General features: G+C 38.9%; 1 protein-coding gene across 1 annotated transcript in view; it reads right to left on the bottom strand.

The window, feature by feature from the left end:
• The window catches only part of FAF1 (Fas associated factor 1), a 473,941-nt gene that overhangs the window by 311,148 nt on the left and 141,663 nt on the right, over nucleotides 1–21,130 (bottom strand). The window contains exons 5-6 of the mRNA XM_051857780.2: nucleotides 20,539–20,630; nucleotides 11,223–11,314 (exon numbers count right to left, since the gene is read on the bottom strand). Of these exons, the coding sequence (XP_051713740.1) occupies nucleotides 11,223–11,314; nucleotides 20,539–20,630 (184 nt within the window). The remainder of the gene's footprint in view (nucleotides 1–11,222; nucleotides 11,315–20,538; nucleotides 20,631–21,130) is intronic.

Raw genomic sequence — 21,130 nt, 5'->3', positions numbered from 1 at the left:
TACAGCCTAAAAACTTGTCATAGGACTCCAAGCCCATAAAAATCGGAGGTTTAAATGCCATCTTAACTGTTAAAATGATCATATTAAATGTCAAAGTCAACACATAAAAAGTATGTAAAAGTGATCATAAAAATAACATCAAATCCCTGGTAATGATAATACAATTAAAAAGGAAGGAGAAGGCCGGCGCCGCGGCTCACTAGGCTAATCCTCCGCCTAGCGGCGCCGGCACACCGAGTTCTAGTCCCGGTCAGGGTGCCAGATTCTGTCCCGGTTGCCCCTCTTCCAGGCCAGCCCTCTGCTGTGGCCAGGGAGTGCAGTGGAGGATGGCCCAGGTGCTTGGGCCCTGCACCCCATGGGAGACCAGGAAAAGCACCTGGCTCCTGGCTCCTGCCATCGGATCAGCGCGGTGCGCTGGCCGCAGCGCACTGGCCGCGGCGGCCATTAGAGGGTGAACCAACGGCAAAAGGTGTCGCTCCCCCTCTTCGTGGAGGAACGACACAGGACCCTGCGCTGTTCTTTCGTCTGCTCGGCCCTCCCCGGGTTTGCTGCTGGTTCTTCCCGGGTTGGCTACTATCCCTTCCACCTCCGTGGAAGGGCGGTTCCCCCTGGCCACATTCCCCACTTCCGCAGGGGAGCGGCACACCGCCGGCCGGCTCTCTCGGGGGCTGCACGGGTTCCCTTAGATGTTCCCCATAGATGTTCCCCATAGATGTTCCCGGTGCATGCCGTCTCTCTCCTCCTTTATAGTCCTCCTCCGCCAATCCCAACTCGGCTGCCCACACGCCGAGTACGCTGCTCTCCTCCAATCAGGAGCAAGTCCTACAGTTTATTAGTTGAACTGGAGGCAGCTGTGCGGAAGCTGTTTACTTCTCTCCCAGCGCCATATTGTGGGAGAGCAGATGCATAGAATAAGTCCTAATTCCAGTAACTCAGTCCAGTCCGGATTGCTCCCCACAAAAAGGAAGACCTTTCTCTCTCTCTCTCTCACTGTCTACTCTGCCTGTCAAAAAAAAAAAAAAAAAAAAAAAAAAAGGAAGGAGAGTCCAACATGGGAAGCAGTCCACACAGCAGACTCCTAGAATGACATTCACTATAAATAACACTCTGACCTCAGAATCAACCCTTGAGGCTTCCTGGTCTGGCTGAAAGGCCTATGAGAGCATTTCAGGCATGCAAAGCCAAGACTCTGTGGTAAAAAAATATCCTACACAGAGGATCTCTGTGAGACCTCAGTGGACTGGAAGGTCATCAAAGAAGGATGTACTTTTCTCTGAAGGGAGGAAAGAACATCCACTTTGCTTATGGCTGTTTCAAATACCGATGGAGTCTATGGTCACCAAAGGCTTCCACAGCCTTGGCAGCACATGCCAAGAGCCTCAGGTGATGTGATCACTGATGTCATAAATAACAGTGTTAATTCTAAAAGGAACAACAGAAGTCACTGTGCACTTACTCCCCATGTAGGACCTCCATTCCTAATGAGCTGTATTATGAGAATCAACTGCAAATTTTGTTCCCAAACAGTACTCTGTATGTTGTGTGTGTGCGTGTGTACAAATTGTTGAAGTCTATGCATAGCATAGAGTTGGTCCTCTGTATATAAAGTCAAACTAAAAATGAACCATAATGAAGGAGATAGGAGAGGGAGAGAGGAGATGGGAGTTAGAGGGGATGGGTATGGGGGAAAGAACCGCTGTATTCTTAAAGTTGTATCTGTGAAAAAATGCATTCATTAAATAAAAAAAATCTTAGTGAGACCATTTAAAATTAGAGGAAAATGTATTGTTTGAAGGTAATGGAATAGGGACAGGGAAAATAAGAGGTCATTAAATGCTAAGGTTGAGAGAAACCAGAGAAAAGTTTACTTATTCATTTTTGTTATCTATAATCATAAGTGAGCTGAAATTTCTTATATTTCATTTTTTGGCTTTGGTATCAAGGTTACCTGAGCCATAAAATAAGAGAGGTAACAATCCATCTGAGAATAGTTTCCAGAAGATAAGGATAATCTGTTCTATATAGATAATAAAATCTCTTTTTACATAAAGCCCCAAGGGGACCAGGAGGAAAGGAATGGGATGTGGACTCTAACTACTGATTCAGTTTCTTGAGGTTTCTATTTCCTTTTATACTCATGTTAGTACTGTACATTTTATGTAAAATTCTCTATTTCATATAAATTTCAGATCTTATCTGAGTGTTTTAAAATAACATTAATTTACTATGTATTATTTAATGATTATCATTAATTCAAAAATATATTATGGATCTATAGTTAAGTTCCATGATTTCATATTTATCCTTACTGTCATCCTTTCTTGGCCTGACGTTTCAAGGAAATAGTTTTACTCCTGTTGATTATCTCTATCAATAATTTTTCTTTAGTTTTTCCTTCTATTTTTCTTCAGACTTATCTGCCATTTTGTCTCAGCTTTCTTAAGTTGAACAAACAATTCAATTGTTTTCTAGATTTCTTACCTTCCAATGAACAGTTTTAAGACATTAATTTTCCTCTACCATTTTGCTGTAATCAGTTTTAGTATTTAGCACTCTCATTTATATTTAAACCTAAAAGTCTGGTAGTTGCTATTATGATTTCATTTTTATCTATAAGTTATTTTTCTGAATTGATTTTATCCATTTGAGAGACAGACACAGCTCCAATTAGCTGGCTCATGCCCAAATACCTACAACAGCTGGTGTAGGGTCAAGCCAAAGCCAGGTGCAAGGAACTCAAACCAGGTAGGTCTCCCATATGGATGGCAGAGACTCCTACTTGAGCCATCACCTGCTAACTCCACATGTGCACATTAACAGAAAGCTGGATTGAGAAATTGACTGAACTTGAATCTAGGAATTCCAATATGGAATGCAGGCATTCTTTTTATTTTATTTTATTTAAAAAGGGCTCTAGAAAGCCTCTTTAAAAAAAAAAAAAAAAGATTTATTTGAAAGGCAGAGCTAGAGAGTGAGAGAGCGATAGAGCGTCTTCTACCCACTAGTTTACTAAATGGCCGCAATGGCTGGAGCTGGGCTGATTCGAAGCCTGGAGCCAGGAGCTTCTTCTGCGTCTTCCACGTGGCTGCAGGGGCCCAAGGACTGGAATTCAGGCATTCTAAGCAGAGTTTTAACTGGTAGGCCAAAAACATATAGGTCCAACCCATATATGTTGAAATCAATTATTTGCAGCAACCTAGGAGATATCATTTCATTATTATTTCATATATGGGGCCAGTGCTGTGAGTAAAGCCACTACCTGTAGCGCTAGCATCCCATATGGGTGCCGGTTTGAGACCTGGCTGGGTCAGAGTTCCACTTTTCTCCCAGCTCCCTGCCAATGTGCCTGAGAAAGCACAGGAGGATCTTCCAAGTGCTTGGGCCCCTACACCCTCATGGGATACCTCAATGAGGCCCCTGGTTCCTGGCTTCAGATTGGCCCAGCACTGACCATTGTGGCCATCTGGGGAGTGAACCAGCAGATGGAAGATCTTTCTAACTCTTTCAAATAAATAAATTTTGAAAAATAAATAAAAATAAAAATTAATTCACATCTAACTTTCCAGTATAATAGTCTGGGAATGGGAATCATGATAGTGACTCTTTGATACTGGTTTTCTAAAGTATGTAATATATGCTTAATTGGGTTATTCAAATTTTCTTTTTTTTTTAATTTTATTTATTTTTTATTTAGTAAATATAAATTTCCAAAGTACAGTTTATGGATTACATTGGCTTCCCCCCCCATAATTTCCCTCCCACTCACACCCCTCCCATCTCCCGCTCCCTCTCCCATTCTATTCACATCAAGATTCATTTTCAATTCTCTTTATATACAGAAGATCAATTCAGTATATATTAAGTAAAGATTTCATCAGTTTGCACCCACACAGAAACACAGAGTGTAAAATACTGTTTGAGTACTAGGTATAGCATTACTTCACATTGGACAACACATTAAGGACAGATCCCACATGAGAAGTAAGTACACAGTGACTCCTGTTGTTGACTTAACAATTTGACACTCTTGTTTATGGCATCAATAGTTTCCCTAGGCTCTAGTCATGAGTTGCCAAGGCTATGGAAGCCTTTTGGGTTTGCCGACTTCGATCTTATTCCGACAGGGTCTTAGTCAAAGTGGAAGTTCCCTCCTCCCTTCAGAGAAAGGTACCTCCTTCTTTGATGGCCTGGTTCTTTCCACTGAGATCTCACTCGCAGAGATCTTTCATTTAGGTCTTCCTTTTTTTTTTTTTTCCCCAGAGTGTCTTGGCTTTCCATGCCTAAAATACTCTCATGGGCTCTTCAGCCAGATCCAAATGCCTTAAGGGCTGATTCTGAGGCCAGAGTGCTATTTAGGACATCTGCCATTCTATGAGTCTGCTGTGTATCCCACTTCCCATGTTGGATCATTCTCTCCCTTTTTGATTCTATCAGTTAGTATTAGCAGACACTAGTCTTGTTTGTGTGATCCTTTGACTCTTAGACCTATCAGTGTGATCAATTGTGAACTGAAATTGATCACTTTGACTAGTGAGATGGCATTGGTACATGCCACCTTGATGGGATTGAACTCTGTAATTAACACATAATTATTCTTAGGTGTTTAAATTTTAACTGAAAAGTGATCCCTGTTAAATATAAGAGTGGGAATAAGAGAGGGAGGAGATGTACAATTTGGGACATGCTCAATCAGACTTGCCCCAAATGGTGGAGTTAGAAATGTGCCAGGGTTATTCAAATTTTCTATAGCTACAAAAATTGATTAGCATTTAATCCATCAGTTTCTGAAAGACTTTCTGTAATATTGTGGTTGATCTACTGCTCCTTATATTTCTAGCAAATTTGATGACCTCTGCACGCAAGTTCCCTGTCATATCTTAACTGCCTTAAATTCAACTTTATGTGATATTAATATTGCTATACTACATATTCTTTGTTAACATTTGTCTGAATAGTTAGAGTATCATTTCCTGTTCTTTTATTTTCTGTCCTTTGAAGGGTTGTTGATGTGACACAGCAAGTTAAACCACTCCTTGGGGTGCCAGAATATCATATTGCAGTAATAGGTCAAGCCCCAGCAACTCTGCTTCCAATCCAGTTCCTTGCTAATGTGCCTGGGAAGCAGAAAATGATGGCTCAACTACTTAACTCTCTGCCAAGCATGTAGAAGACCAGAATGGAGTTCTGGCTCCTGGGTTGAGCCTTGCTCAGCCCCAGGGGTTGTGACCATTTGGGGAGGGAACAAGAGGATGAAAGATGTCTCTGTGCCTCTCCCTGTTATTCTGCCTTTCAAATAAATAAAAGTCATGCTCTTATTTAAAAAAAAAAAAGTGCTTCTTTGATAAATAACATATACCTATTTTTAAAAATTCTAATTCAGAACTTCTATCTTTAACAGACTTCATATTCTGTTGTTTATGGGGAATTCTGACATATTTGTTGCAAGTTTTTTCCCACAATTTTTCTGCTTTCTACTCTCATTATTCTCCTGTGCTTTTTTTTTTAAGATTTATTTTTATTTATGAAAGATAGAGTTACAGAAATAGGTAGAGCCAGAAACAGAGAAAGAGATCTTCCATCTGCTGGTTCACTCCCCAAATGACAGCAACGGCCAAAGGTGAGCTGACCTGAAGCCAGAAGCCAGGAGAAAGGAGCTTCTTCCAGGTCTCCCAGGTGGGTGAAAGGGCCCAAGCACTTGGACCATATTCTGCTGCTTTCCCAAGCCATTGCAGAGAGCTGGATCAGAACAGGAGCAGCCGGGACTTGAACTGGCATCCTTATGTGATACCAGCACTGCAGGCAGGGCTTTAACCCAATGCTACACAGCACCATCTCCTCCTATGCTTTTTAATAATTCTACCTGCTGATGTATTGACTAAGTTTCTCATTTTCTCTTTTGTTTTTCCCCAAGAAATATGTAGGTTAATTTTCTTCAGTGTATGGCCCTTTAGTTATAACTTTATACCCAAGTTTATGCCTTTCAATGTCGATTAAATTTAATCTAATCAATGTATCTAGGCTTCAACTTCCTGGAAAGCTTGAAAGTCTGTCTTGTGAAAAACAAAGCATAACTTACTCTAAAATCATTTTAAATTCAGTTAGAGATGCTCAGAAAATAATTCTGTCACTCTTTGCTTGCTATCTTTTTTCCCCAGAAAGAAATCACAAACTCAATGATTCAATTATCAAGCACCCCCTAGTGGAAGTAAAACCAAGTTAAGAAGTGCATTTTTAAAATAGAACATGATTCGAGATAGTTTTCAGTGTCTACAGTTCTTAGGAAAACTTGAGAGTAAAATGGTTTATCTGTAAACAAATTAAGAAATTTAAGAACATGTCACATATGATTTATAATGTACTATAACTAAAAGTAAATTCACACATTGAAATTTTGTGAATGTTCTTGAAAATTACAAGTAAATAATCCAATACCTTTCAAAGAGTATTTAATTAAAGAATTTTTTTTAATTTTATTCCAGAGAGCAGACTCCAAAACAGAAGCTGCTTTTGAAATAAAGCTCTACACATTTACTGCTGATCTGAATTCTTCTAAATGGCTCGATTTTTCATCTATTTTAGACAACTTGATTTTCTCACCTACAAAACAAAGGCATCATAATAAGCCTGCATTATTGCTGAATTCTTATGAAGAGTGAATGAAATCTGAAAAGAATTATTATTAATATGTTAGCATAAATAAATCATTGTTATGATTATGTTCTGTGATATTTGTGCTCAACATACAATGTAGCACTACTGCCTAATGAATTTTTATAACCACCCTAGCAATTGTAAACAATGACTTTCATTTTATGTGAAAAACCTAAGGCCCAGCAAAGTAGAGACAGAAATTCACAATTTTTCCTAACATGCTTTTTCTTTTTGCCAGGAAAGATAAATTATAATCACATTACTTTCCTGATTTGGTTACCAAAAAATTAGTTTAGGGGTTATCTATCGCTTTAGACAAAATTAATACTTTGTGAAGTATTGAAAGCATTGGAGTAGGAATGGTAAAATCAAGCATCAAGACCTTGTCATACATCTGTACTGCAATTATTTTATTACTGTTAATTAGTGTATTCTCTATCTTTTAACATCCAGCATAAATACTTCAGAGAAAAACAATTAAAGCAATTAAATCAAACCAAACACCTCAAGAAAACATACCATTTTTTCAAATAATCTCCTATTTGGGATGAAGGAGAGTTATAGGGATATGTATATAAAACTTCCCATTTTCTCCTGCCAATATCAGTGTTGTTTCATTCATTTGCCCAATTCCCAAATGTAACACCAAGCCTCAGAATTATTTTTCTTTTTTTATAAATTAGGTTACAAGTTACGAATCAGATTTCCCTGAACTCACCAATTATTAAAAAATAAAAAAATCTGCAAGAACAAATCAATTTGATTCATTGGGGAGTCCAGTACAGAGTAAGTCTAACCGTCTGCCATATCTGATAATACAATATGCTATATACCTCTCTAGGAAATTTGTATTGGGATTCCAATACATAGTTAGGATGACAGAACTATTTTAACTTACTGCTCTATCAAAAAAAAAAGAATCAAAATCAACAGTAAGTATTACCATTAGCTTTTAAAGTTTTGCATGGATTTTTTTAAAAATAACCTTCCATGAAATCAACTTTAAAGATATATGTAGAGGGGCCAGTCCCATGGCGCAGCAAGTTAATCCTCTGCCTGGGGCGCCGGCATCCCACATGGGCACCAGTTAGCCCCAGCTGCCCCTCTTCCAATCCAGCTCCTCTATGGCCTGGGAAAGCAGTAGAAGATGGCCCAAGTGCTTGGGCCCCTGCACCTGCATGGGAGACTGGGAAGAAGCTCCTGGCTCCTGGCTTTGGATCGGCGCAGCTCCAGCCATCGCCACCATCTAGGGAGTGAACCGACAGAAGGAAGACCTTTCTCTCTGCCTCTCCGTCTCACTGTTTGTAACTCTACCTCTCAAATAAATAAATAAAATTAAAAAAAAAAAAAAGGTATTTGTAGAAGCTGGCATTGTGGCACAGCAGGGTAAGCCACCACCTGTAACAACAGTATCCCATATGAGTGGTAGTTCGAGATCCAGCTGCTCCACTTCTGATCCAGTTCCCTGCTAATGCACCTGGGAAAGCACTGGAAGATGGCTGGAATGCTTGAACTGCTGCCAGCCACCTCACCATGTGCCTCCCTCAAGCTCCCACCTCTTTTGGGAGACCTAGATGGAGGTCCAGGCTCCTGGCTTCCACCTGACCCAAGTAGGGTCACTGCAGTCATCTGGGGAGTGTACCAGCAAAAGGCAGATATTACTCACACTCTCTCTCTCTCTCTGCCTTTCAAACAGAAATAAATAAAAGATGCATGTAATAGAAAAAAAAAACCCTCAAGTTTTTTAGAAAGATATGTTGGACAAGCACATTGCAAGAAATAAACACTGCCTTTTTTAGTTAGGTTTTAATAAAAAGTACACTAATGTATCTCTTACATTAGCAAGAATTTCCAAATGCCCCTCCTTTCACTACATCTTTGGTTTGCCTTTGAATTTTTCTCTCTCTCACTGTTCCAACACAAGAAATAGCATCATTATAACTTGGTAAAATTTTACAAAGCCAGCTAGGGAAAACTCCTTTAATGCTATATGATACATTCCCTAATAAACACTGTGTGTCACCAGCACTGTAGTTTCCTGCTCATCTAGGGACTGAATGACTGACAATCAAACTAAAGTCAGCCACATGGCAATGAAGAACATTTCCATTAGCCCAGGAAGACATTTTGATAATCCATTTAATCACACTACTGGAAAGCAATAGATTATAAACAATGATGTCTCTTACCTGCTTTTAATTATGTGGATTACATATTGTATGACAGTGATTACACTTTTTCAACTAACCCAAAAAAACAATGTTCCACCTGACTAGATACACTACTATACCTTTAACTCTTTATTTAATTTATCTCATCTGAGATTTGTATTAACACTACTATAAACTCAAGGACTAAAAGTTTGTAGCTTCTAATTTTGTAATAGTGTCTAATCTCCACTTCCTATCAATATATTACTGAATCACAGAAGATAAAGAAGAATATAAGACATCTTTAAATTCTAATCTAAAAACACACTACTAACAGACTAGCAAATAGCATGATATTAGATTTAACTTTTTTTAAAGATGTATTTATTTTACTTGAAAGAAAGAATGACAGACAGAAGGGAGAGACAGAAAGATCTTCTATCTGCTGGTTCACTCCTCCAAATGTCTGCAATAGCCAGGGATAGATCAGGCCAAAGCCAGGAATCAGAAAGTCAACCTGGTCTCTCACATGGGTATCAGTACCCCAAGTACTCAGGTCACCTTCTGCTCCCTCCCAGGGGCATTAGTAGCAAGCTGGATCAGAAGAAAGAAGCAGCAAAGATTCAACCAAGCACTCCAATAAGGGATGCTGGTATCTGCAGTGGTTAACTTGCTGTACCCACAATGCCCATCCTGTAATTTCTACTTTTGACGTAGGTGAGGAGGTGGCTAACAACGAGAAGCTGAGGTTACCAACCCTTCCCTGCAGCTCCACCTGCGGCCCCAAACCTCCCACCCATTTTTGTGCAGCAAAAAAAAAACAATGCCTCTGTAAAACTGCCACTCAGAACTACAGCTGGCCAATAATACACAAAATGGTTTCCAGTGCATCTCTGCAATGATCTTTAGCTAAGTATAATGCCATTGTAATAAAATTACCATAGCTGACATACCTATTCCCATAAAGCACCTGACACCATGACATTTCCTTGAGCTGGTTCTCAAATCCCACCCCCATGAATGGTCAATTAAACTCCACTCCAGATACCACTCCCTATACCTCCTGATCATCTAAGGGGATGGGCCCAGACCTCACTGAGCACAGCTCATCTACCAGTGTGCCCACACTGACTTGAGTACATTCATTTGCTTTGCATACAAACAAATCTTATTTTCTGCTGACCTTTACCTATGTCTCTTCCACAAATTCTTTCTTGCATTACATGTAAGAACATAGATCATACAACACTTTGGTAAAGTCAAATTTAATTTTTGTTCTGCTACTATCTATGAAGATATTTGGTAGGTGGTATAGGAAACACTTGAGAATATTAAAAGTTTGACATACAGGTCTCCTAACACAAAAAATAACCAAGTTTTATTGAAAAAGAAGAAAATCTGTATAAAAATTGTGAAACTCTAGAAACAACTTGAACATAGTTCTGGGATGGTACTATATGGTATTATACAGTACAATTCATACATAAAAATTAGTATTCTATCATTACCTGAATCACTGCCTTCATGTAGTAACAATATGTATAATACTGCAATGTCCTATACATGTATTTATAAACTAAATAAAAAAAAGGTCCTCTACTCCAAACTAAGAAAAAAAATTAAAAAGTTTTAAGAGCATAACAATAATTCCCACCCAGTCCTTGCTCCCACCCTCCCCTTCTCCTTAATTTTCTTTTAATTTTTATAATGACATATTTTCAATTTACATTTTTATCACAAATTATATATTATCTTAGCAGTAAGAGATTGAAATTCCATTTATTATTTCTTTTCCCTCTAATCTTCAAGTTTCCCCATTAGAGAAGTGACTACTTTTTACTACCTTTTACTTACTAGCATTTTTCTAAAGAGCTTCTTTGGATAAGATTTTACCATTGATTAGCGCTGCGGCTCACTAGGCTAATCCTCCGCCTTGCAGCGCCAGCACACTGGGTTCTAGTCCCGGTTGGGGCGCCAGAGTCTGTCCCAGTCACCCCTCTTCCAGGCCAGCTCTCTGCTGTGGCCAGGGAAGTGCAGCGGAGGATGGCCCAAGTACTTGGGCCCTGCACCCCATGGGAGACCAGGATAAGTACCTGGCTCCTGCCATCGGATCAGCGCGGTGTGCAGGCTGCAGCGCGTTGGCCGCGGCGGCCATTGGAGGGTGAACCAACGGCAAAGGAAGACCTTTCTCTCTGTCTCTCTCTCTCACTGTCCACTCTGCCTGTCAAAAAAAAAGATTTTACCACTAAGACAAACATTACAGATAAACTAGTTTGAAAACTGATCTACTTAATAGCTATTAATAAGTTAAAGCTTTCATGAGCTTTTTATTTTATTTAATTCTGATGTTTGTATAAAGATTAAGGCAATTTAACAATCAAACCACTTATTTTAGATTCCCAGGAAAAGTGAGCACCTTACCCAGCATGACTAGATGACGAAGATGGTGGCAAGTCTGGTGTAAGGACATAAAGACTGTTGTTTTTGGGCAAGTGTAGTGATTTTAAGACCGTCTGAAAAAGAAAAAATAAACAAAAATGAACAGTGATTACGTATTAATTTTTCCTAAATTCTTGAGGATACTGCAATTTTATACTTTGACTTTTTATTTTTTATACTTTCCTAAATAAGGTAATACAAAAGAACTAATGAACCCAAATAACCTTGTTTTACACACACACACACACACACACACACACACAGTGACCTAGCACTTAAGACACCTACATCTCACATCAGAGTTCCGGGGTTCAATATTTATCTCCGGCTCCTAACTCCAGCTTACTGGTAATGAAGACCCTTGGGGACAGTAGAGATGATTTAAGTAGTTAGGTTCTCGACAACCATGTGAGAGACCTGGACTGAGCTCCTAGCACTGAGCTTCAGCCTGACTCAACCCTGACCATGGCAAGCATGTGAGTAATGAGCCAGTGGATGGCAATTCTCTCTCTCTGCCACATGAATAAATAAATAATTTAAAATCTCTCATAAAGTAGAATTAAAAAATAAGTTTAATTCAGTATAAAAGATTTTTGAAATGCATGCATATGCAGCTCTTCAAAAATTTCATGGAATTGGGTCTGGCGCTGTGAAGTAGCAGGTAAAGCCATCACCTGCAGTACCAGCATATGAGCATCAGTTCAAGTCCCAGCTGCTCCACTTCCCATGCAGCTCTTTGCTATCGTCTGGGAAAGCAGTAGAAGATGGCCCCAGTCCTTGGGCCTCTGTACCTACGTGGGAGACCCCGAGCAAGCTACTAGCTACTGGCTTCAGATCAGCTCAGCTCTGGCCATTGAGGCCATTTGGAGAGTGAACCATCAGAGGAAAGACTCCCTCTCCCTCTCTCTCCCCCTCCCTCCCTCTCTCTCTTCCTCTGCCTCTCTGTAACTCTGCCTTTCATATAAATAAATAAATCTTTTAAAAAAATATTCATTTATTTGAAAGTCAGAGTTACAGAGACAGAGGTAGAGACACAGAGAGAGACATCTACTAGCTGGTTTACTCCTCAAGTGGCCACAACAGGTAGGGCTGACCCAGTCTGAAGCCAGGAGCCAGGAGCTTCATCTGGGTCTCCCACATAGGTGGCAGGGGTCCAAGCACTTGGGCATCTTCTGCTACTGCCCAGACCAGTAGCAGGGACCTGGAACAGAAGTAGTAGAGCTGGGCAATGAACCGGTGCCCATTTGGGATGTTGACATCACAGGCTGAAGTTTTGCCCACTATGCCACAATACCAGCCCCCAAATGCTGGTTTTACTGAAATAAATGTATTTCTATTTTTGTTTTTATTTTTGCTAAGATTAATTTGTTTATTTGAAAGGCAGAGTTACAGAGAGAGAGAGAGGGAGAGAGACAGAAAGAGAGGTCTTCCATCCTCTGGTTCACTCCCCAAATGGCTGCAACAGCCAGAGCTGAGCCAATCGAAGCCAGGATTCAGGAGCTTCTTTCAGGTCTCCCACAAGGATGCAGGGGCCCAAGCACTTGAGCCATCTTCCACTGCTTTCCCAGACCATAAGCAGAGAGCTAGATTGCAAGAGGAATAGCCGGGACATGAGCCATTATCTATATGGGATGCTGTTCTGCAGGCAGAGGCTTAGCCTACTGTGCCACAGTGCTGGCCCCTAAATGTATCTTTTAATTTTAGATCTCCATGAACTTTCTGAAGTGCCTTCATGAACATACACTTCACATAAGTATATCATAAACTAGCACAAATCTAAATGTTAAAATATTCATCCTCTAGCTCAGGAAGAGATATAAATAGATAAGATAGGACTTACTAATTTCTTCCCTAAGACTACTGTGCAATTCATTCCATAGACTTTTTAGAAAAAAGAGCAATGTAGGTTTCCAGAGATCATTACAGATCTACAAAACAGAGCACATCAACCCAAGGATTTTATAGTGAGGACCTACAGCCTGATAGATCGTGTAACTTGGATGAATTCTCCAGCAAATGTTACCTAGATCACTAACTCTAGAGATCTCTTTGGTTAAAGTGCTCTGGTTGAAGCAAATGAACTACTTCTGGTCTACACATGACCTCTTATCTTGACAACCATACAAAATCTCACTAAATTTCCTTACTACAAAATTCACACACATTTCAAATTTCCAACTGCATGGTAAATGCTTGGTGAAGTATTTCAAACTTTTTTTTTTGACAGCAATTCATATTTACAAACATAACTTACATGTTAACCTAGGACATTACTCATTCAACAAATATTTTCTGAGTCACCTCCTCTGTACCAGGTAGTCCTATCCACTGGCAACACAGCAGTGACTACAATAGCTTAAAATAAAATTCTAAATCTTATGGAGCTTACCTTTTAGTAAGAATAAATAAAATAACATGCATAGCTGAATAGTAAGTGAGAATTCAATATGGGTTATGAAAGGAAGGAACCAAAATGACCCTAAAGATTTTAGACTAAACAATGGGAGGATGAAGTTGCCATCAGCTAACAGAAGGAAGACTGTGGATGAAGACTTCCATATTGAAATCTCTTCTAGACATTCAAGTAAAGAAGAAAGGTAAGCAGCAGAATATGTCAATCTGGAATTCAGGGAGCATGTCTAGTGTGGATATATAAATTAGAAACATCAAAGTGAAAAAGCACATAGATGACAGTTAAAAGCCATGAAACTGAACAAGACAACAGTGAATTTTGTGATGTGGTCACAGATGATCTTGACCAAAACACTAATAAGTCTCTGCTTAGACTGGGCCCAAAGGAAATGGGAGGACAGGAATTGGAGACAAGAAATAAAAACAATTCTCAGTGAACTTTTGTTATCAAGAGTACTACAATAAGGCCAGCAGTGTAGTGTAGCAGGCTGAGCCACTGCTTGCAATGTTAGCATCCCTATTTCGAGTCCCAGCTGCTCTGCTTGCAACTCATCTCTCTGCTATTGACTTTGAAAAAGCAGCAAAGGATGGCCCAAGTATTTGTGTCCCCACCACTCATGTGGGAGACTAGAATGGAATTCCTGGCTTCTGGCTGTAGCCTGGTCCAGCTCTGGCTGTTGCGGCCATGAGGGAGTTAAACAGTAGAGAGATGTGTGTGTGTGTGTGTATGTGTGTGTGTGTATTCTCTTTCTCTCTCTCTCTCTCTCTCTCTCTCACATACACACACACACACACACACACACACACACAGAGTCCCCCTTTCTTCTTCCCTCCCTCTCCTTCTCTCTTTCTCTGTACTTTGCAATTTTAAATAAATAAATCTTAGAATCTTAGAGTGGGGTAAAATGTAGCAACTGCTAGAAGCAAAAATAACATCATGTTGGTAAAAATTTACTAGAGAAAAATATTGATACCAGAGGGTCAGGAAAGAATTAGACTGGAGCCTTTGCCTAGATAGGAGGGTATGTGTCACACAATCCAAAGCAAAAATGGAGTCTTATCTCAGATAAGAGCTTGGACAGACAACTAGAGTAATACAAGAGAAAGGAGAGTATATAAACAAAGACCGAATACAGAGCTTGTGGAAATTCTCTTGTAATTCCATTTATCTCATCAGTGAAACAAACAGGAAACAACAAAGCCATCAGCTGAGAATGAAACAGAAGGAAAGGGATTCTGAAGGTCTGAGGAGGTAATAAGAATAAAATAATCACTTAAAAGAGTATTGATAATCCAGGTAAATATGATTATCTAGCAACAAAAAGGGGCCCTCTAGGGTTGGACATTGTAGTGCAACATCTCAAGCCACCACATGCAATACCCACATTTCAAATCAGAGTTCCAGGTTTGGATTACAGCTATTCCACTTCAGATAAAGCTTCTTACTAAAGCACATCCTGGGAGGCAAGAGATGATGGCTCAAGTACTTGAATCCTTGCCACTCATATGGGAGACCCAGATAGAATTCTAGGTTCCTGGCTTCAGCCAGGCCCAGCCCTGGCTACTGCTGGCACTTGGCAAGCAAACCAGCAGATAGAAGCATATTCGTTCTCTTTCTCTTTCTCTTTCTCTCTCCCCCCTTCTCTTTCTTCCCCCTCCCTTCTTTCCCTCCCTCCACCATTCTGCCTTTCAAATAAAAAGAAAGAAACAAAGGACAGGGGGTTCTAGAGATTTAAAGATACACTAATGAGCAACTGTATTTGTTTCCAGACACATTTAGCAGTGAGACACAAAAGAGACAGAGACAGAGATTTAACCCACTTAAAGATTTTTGTCAAGCAAGGACAATGAACCAAGAGTTAAGACTGTTTACAAAAAAAAAGTGATTATATGAGTTATTACTCATCATGGAATTTAATCTGGTATAAGGAAGAGAGGACATGAAAAAGTTAATGATCACGGAAAATGGCCAAAAAATGGATTGGAGGTCTAAGCAGGGCTGGATTGCTGGAGTTAGGGCACTAAAGGAAATGAGAAGAAAATGGGAAGCTTGAAATTATTATTTCAGAGTTGCCACGATTAGTAACTCTAATACCATGGGAAGAAAATTATCTTTGTAAGGGAAAAGTTCAAGGAACTAGGAGGCCAAGGTGTTGGAAGAATCATTTATAAAGAAATTGACATTACTAAGAATTAAGACAAAACAATTATAAAACAAACTAAAAATCATCAAGAATTGAGGGGAGATGACCTTAATAAATACAGGGCATACTCCTCTGACATGAAATTAAAAGCTGAAGGAGTTTTAAAGAGTAAGAACAGATAAAGGTCTGGAAGTAGAAATGAGGAACAGTGGGAATACATATTCTGCCATTTAATCCAGTAGTATGAAGGCAGGCAGACAAAAACAACTACCTCTAAGAAGACTACACAGCAACAATATCCTTAGGAAGATCAATTTCAGTCAGAGGAAGATCAGTGAAGGGAACAGTTAAGAGGTTGACAAAAAAAAGGAATTTAGCTTATGATGAATCAGTTGTACAGGACATAGCCAAAAGGTTTCAGGCATTGAAAAGGAAAAGGGAGAGAAGTAGGTATGGGATGTGCAGAAGTCGTAGAGACCTAAACGAGAAGTGACCAAGAAACCTTGAACTCCTTGCATTAGCTAGCATAATCTAGTTGAATCAAAGCAAATAATAATAACAGGAGAGAAAGTGTTAGGAAAAAGAGTGGATGCCAGGGAATCCTTCTTCACTACACAGATGATGGTAAGGATGCCTACAGGAAGAGTAATCTAATCTAAACAAGGAACATACAGGATTTATTCCTGGCTCCTCCGAGAAAAGGCCTATCTTACTAGATACACAGTCTCACTTCAAGGGCACTGAGTCTTACTCTTCACTCACACTAGTTATGTGTTGTTGAAAAATAAATGCTTATTTTTATTATTGGCAATACATTCTGAAATTTTCCATTCTATTTTGTTTCCTTTTTTCTTCTCATGTTTTAAAGCTGGCCACATCCCACTCAATGAACTTTTACAACCCACTAATGGTTTCTGATCAGTAGTTCAAAAATAACAATGCATTAGACAATTATTCATAATTTCACAATCTACGTGGAAACAAAGTTCCCCTAAAGTCATGAAACCTTGTCAAACATATGATGTTGTTTTCAAACTGATGTATTATCTCTAAGCAGTTAACATGTGAACAAAATAGCCACACATACATATGAAGGAATGTTATTTTCACCTTTTTATCTTTAATTATTTTACTTTGTGATTACTGATAAACGCTTAGTCTTACCCAGTGATCAAGTCATTACAGTTCTCTTGCCACACTACTGTCTCAAAATTTTCCATTAGATCAACCCCATCAAATAACGTACGGCATGATTTAAAAAAAGGGATACTTTCTTTAACTCACATATTCCTGCATTAATTCGATTAACATTTACTTGATGACTATTAAACCAAGCATTGGACATAAATGGTAAAGAAATAGATATGGGCTCTCTTCTAATGGTGCTATTATGATGGAGAATGCTGGGATGGGAGCCAAATTAGACAGAGACACCTGTTAGGAAAAAGTAACATTAAGCTAAGACTTGAAGAATGAAAAAAGGTCATTCCTTTACTGGAGATAAAGTATGTCAGCTTGTCAAATAGCATATGTCACGTTAAGACGTTAAAAGCTTAAAACTATTAAATGATTTAAAAGGAGGTTCCTACTGCAGCATGGAAAGTGAGGTAAGAAAGGCTTAAGATGAGACTGTAGACAAGTGAAGATGGAATAAACAGTATAATGCCTTTTATTTGATTTTATTTTAAAGATTTTATTTTATTTATTTGAAAGGCAGAGTTGCAGAGGCAGAGAGAGAAATCTTCCATTGTTGGCTCACTCCCCAAATGGCCACAATGGGCAGAGCTGAGCTGATTTGAAGCCAGGAGCTTCTTCTGGGTCTCTCATGTAGGTGCAGGGAAACAAGCACTTGGGCCATCTTCCACTGCTTTCCCAGGCCATAGCAGAGAGCTGGATCAGAAGTAGAGCAGCCAGAACTAGAACCAGCGCCCATATATGATGACTGCACTGCAGGCAGCAGCTTTTACCTGCTACGCCACAGCGCCGGCCACATATGATGCCTTTTAAACTATAGTGAGTTGATCTGAGTTTTACTCAGAGTTCAATAAAATGCTATAATTGAATAAAAGGGCCGGCGCTGCGGCTCAATAGGCTAATCTTCCACCTGCGGCACCTGCACACTGGGTTCTAGTCCCAGTCAGGGCACCAGATTCTGTCCCGGTTGCTCCTCTTCCAGGCCAGCTCTCTGCTGTGGCCAGGGAGTGCAGTTGAGGATGGTCCAAGTGCTTGGGCCCTGCACCCGCATGGGAGACCAGGAAAAGCACCTGGCTCCTAGCTTTGAATCAAAGCGGTGCGCTGGCTGCAGCACACCCACTGCGGCAGCCATTGGAGGGTGAACCAACAGCAAAGGAAGACCTTTCTCTCTGTCTCTCTCTCTCACTGTCCACTCTGCCTGTCAAATTAAATAAATAAATAAATAAATAAATAAATAAATAAAATAATTGAATAAAAGAGCCATATAAATAAATTTTGTTAAAGATTTATTTATTTGAAAGTTAGAGCTACGCAGATTGAGAGAGATAGAGAGAGAAAGATAGAGAGAAAGAGAGAGAGAGAGAGAGGTCTTCAATCCGCTGGCTCACTCCCCAATTGGCCGCAACAGCTGGAGTTGTACTGATACGAAGCTAAGAGCCAGGAGTTTCCTCTGGGTCTTCCCATGTGGGTGCAGGGGCCCAAGAACTTGGACCATCCTGTACTGCTTTCCCAGGCCACAGCTGGATTGGAAGTGGAGCAGCCAGGTCTTGAACCAGCACCCATATGGGATGCTAGCACTGCAGGTGATGGCTTTACCCACTATGCCACAGTGCTGGCCTAAATCAATTTACTTTTAAATTATTACTCTGGCTGCTGGCAGAGAATTCACAGGAAGAATCCATGAAAGGAAGTTGAGAAATAAATGATAAAATTATCATGTCAGCCTAGGCAAGAGATGTTAATGGCCTGGATCAGACAGCTACAATAAAAATATTGAGAAGTGGCTATAGCTGAAATGCATTTTGGAGATAGAATTCTTAGTTTTTACTAAAGGATTAGGTGTTGTAAGAAGTAGGAAAAGATTGGTGACCATATTTTTGGATCTAGCAGTGGCTATTGTGAGTACACAGCTACCATTTATTGGGGAAATGGGACAGGAGGGAAAATCAAGAGTTCCATTATAAGTATGCAAAGTTTGAGATGCCACATTACAAAAGTCAATAACTAATTTGCATATGAAACTCACAAAAGTATGGGTTGGAAAGATAAATTTGTGAATTATCACAAAATTAATGGCATGAGCACAGCAGAAATCACCTAAAGGAAAGAGTACTTAGAAATAAGTAACTGAAAGTATTCTTTATAATGAAAATTGTTCAACTGATACAATATATAGCTTTAAGGACATTTTCAAAACGATCGCCTTTCTCTTCACGAACTCCATATAAGTCTGCCTCATAACCACAGGTTTCTCAATAAACGAATGAATAAATAATATTGCTTCATAAACAAATTCATTTTGCTGCTTTATTTTCTCAAGTTGTTGATTTACTCAGTCAGCAATTCAATGTTTTTTTTATAAATCCATGTATCAGTTAGAACAGCCATAGTGCCAGTATGGTTAGCAAACTGTGGCCCAAGAAACAAATTCAGCCTGCTGCTATTTTCATATGGCTCATGAGTAAAGTAAATAAATGTTACATTTTCAAATGGCCTGGGGGGAGGATCAAAAGAATATTTCTGACATAGGAAAATACATAAAATGCAAATTTAAACAAGCTACTTTGAAATATAGTTATAATCACTCTTTCATATATTGTCTATGGCTGTTTCACACTACATTAACAGAAGTAAGTAGATGCAGCAGAGCCAGAATGGTACAAACTATAAATATTTAATATCCGACTGTCCAAAAAAAGCTTGATGACCTCTAAATAACGTGTTTATAAACTTAGACATCTTGCCAATCTGAAATTCGTGTAAATATCTCATTGAAATACTCATCTCCATACATCAAATGAACTTAAATACTCATACTCACAAAGAACTGATCAAAAAGTTGAAGATTTTAAGCTTTCCTGCCCATTGAAATAATGAATCAGTAACTAGTACGAAAGTTTTGATAACTGTTTCAACCTCAAACATTTGAAAATTTAGAATAAATTAATTTCTTTCCCTCCTTCCCCACTCATCCTGTAAGAAAAAGTGTGAATTATTTTATATCTGAGAACAGCAACTACTACCTTAAAACTACAACACTCTGTGCTAATTCATAAAATATAATTCATTATATATACCTGCCATTATCCAAGCAAAGAAATATTCTTACCATTTAAATTTTCCAAGTTTAAAACTTTCCTATTGTTATCTTTGTTCTATAATCAATACTTGCCATAAATGTACACATTGTATGTGACTTCTTTCAGGCCAATAAGAAACTTTTCAGTAAATTATTATTCCAGGGCCTTTGACACCCTAAGAGGTTTGTGAGAAAAAAAAAAAAAAGTGCCAAACTTCTATAAACTAGTTAGAAGTAAGAAAAACATGCCACATAATGTTTTCATTTACATGCTTAACTCATTTAAAACTGTTATTGGGTTCAGCATGTAAATCATTTAGCTTGAAGATCATGGTTGACTCCTTAAACTACCTCACTATTAGCAAACTTACTTCTATCATATCTAACTAATTAAAACCATTTTTTATACATCATTAAGTCCATTGTAGAACTTAATTTTCTTTTATTTCCAGGCAATTAAGAGACTCACACTGTCTTCCACATCTCCGGTCTTCCAGCCTTTTAAGAGCATTTTAGACACAGGTATCTGAAGTTCATTTTCTAGAATCTGTTTAATCTCTCCTGTATAAATAAGAAGAGATCAAATATTACTAACAAAATAACACAGCCAACATTGTTCATATCCAGGACTAGCATTAATATTTGGCATACAGTGCAGTCAATGAATAAGAAATGTTTCAGTAGTCCAAATATCAAATCTCCTTGATCAAACACATGTTGCATCTCTGAAGAACTCAGATTTCAACATTAACTGTGATAAAAAGATGACAATAACTAAATTAAGCAGTTAATTATATAATCTACGCAATTTTAAGTATGGCTTTTAAAAAGAAATAGGTATTAGTGATCAGGGGTTTGAATGAAGACTATTTCAAACTAATCAACTGACAAAGGCTTCAATGTGCTCAGCATATGGTGGCAATAGCAATTAACATAAAATCTGAGGTGTTACAGGATAGGGAAAGTATAGGAAATTTGGGGTTGAAACTTTATCTCAGGGAAATCAAAATCTCAATAATTCTTATTTCTGTATCTATTCTGCCTATCTTATCGACTCCAAG

Source organism: Oryctolagus cuniculus, chromosome 7, assembly GCF_964237555.1.
Source record: "Oryctolagus cuniculus chromosome 7, mOryCun1.1, whole genome shotgun sequence".
Lineage (NCBI taxonomy): Eukaryota > Metazoa > Chordata > Mammalia > Lagomorpha > Leporidae > Oryctolagus > Oryctolagus cuniculus.
Note: the sequence above shows the minus strand (reverse complement) of the source record. Positions and strands in the feature narration are given on the sequence as shown.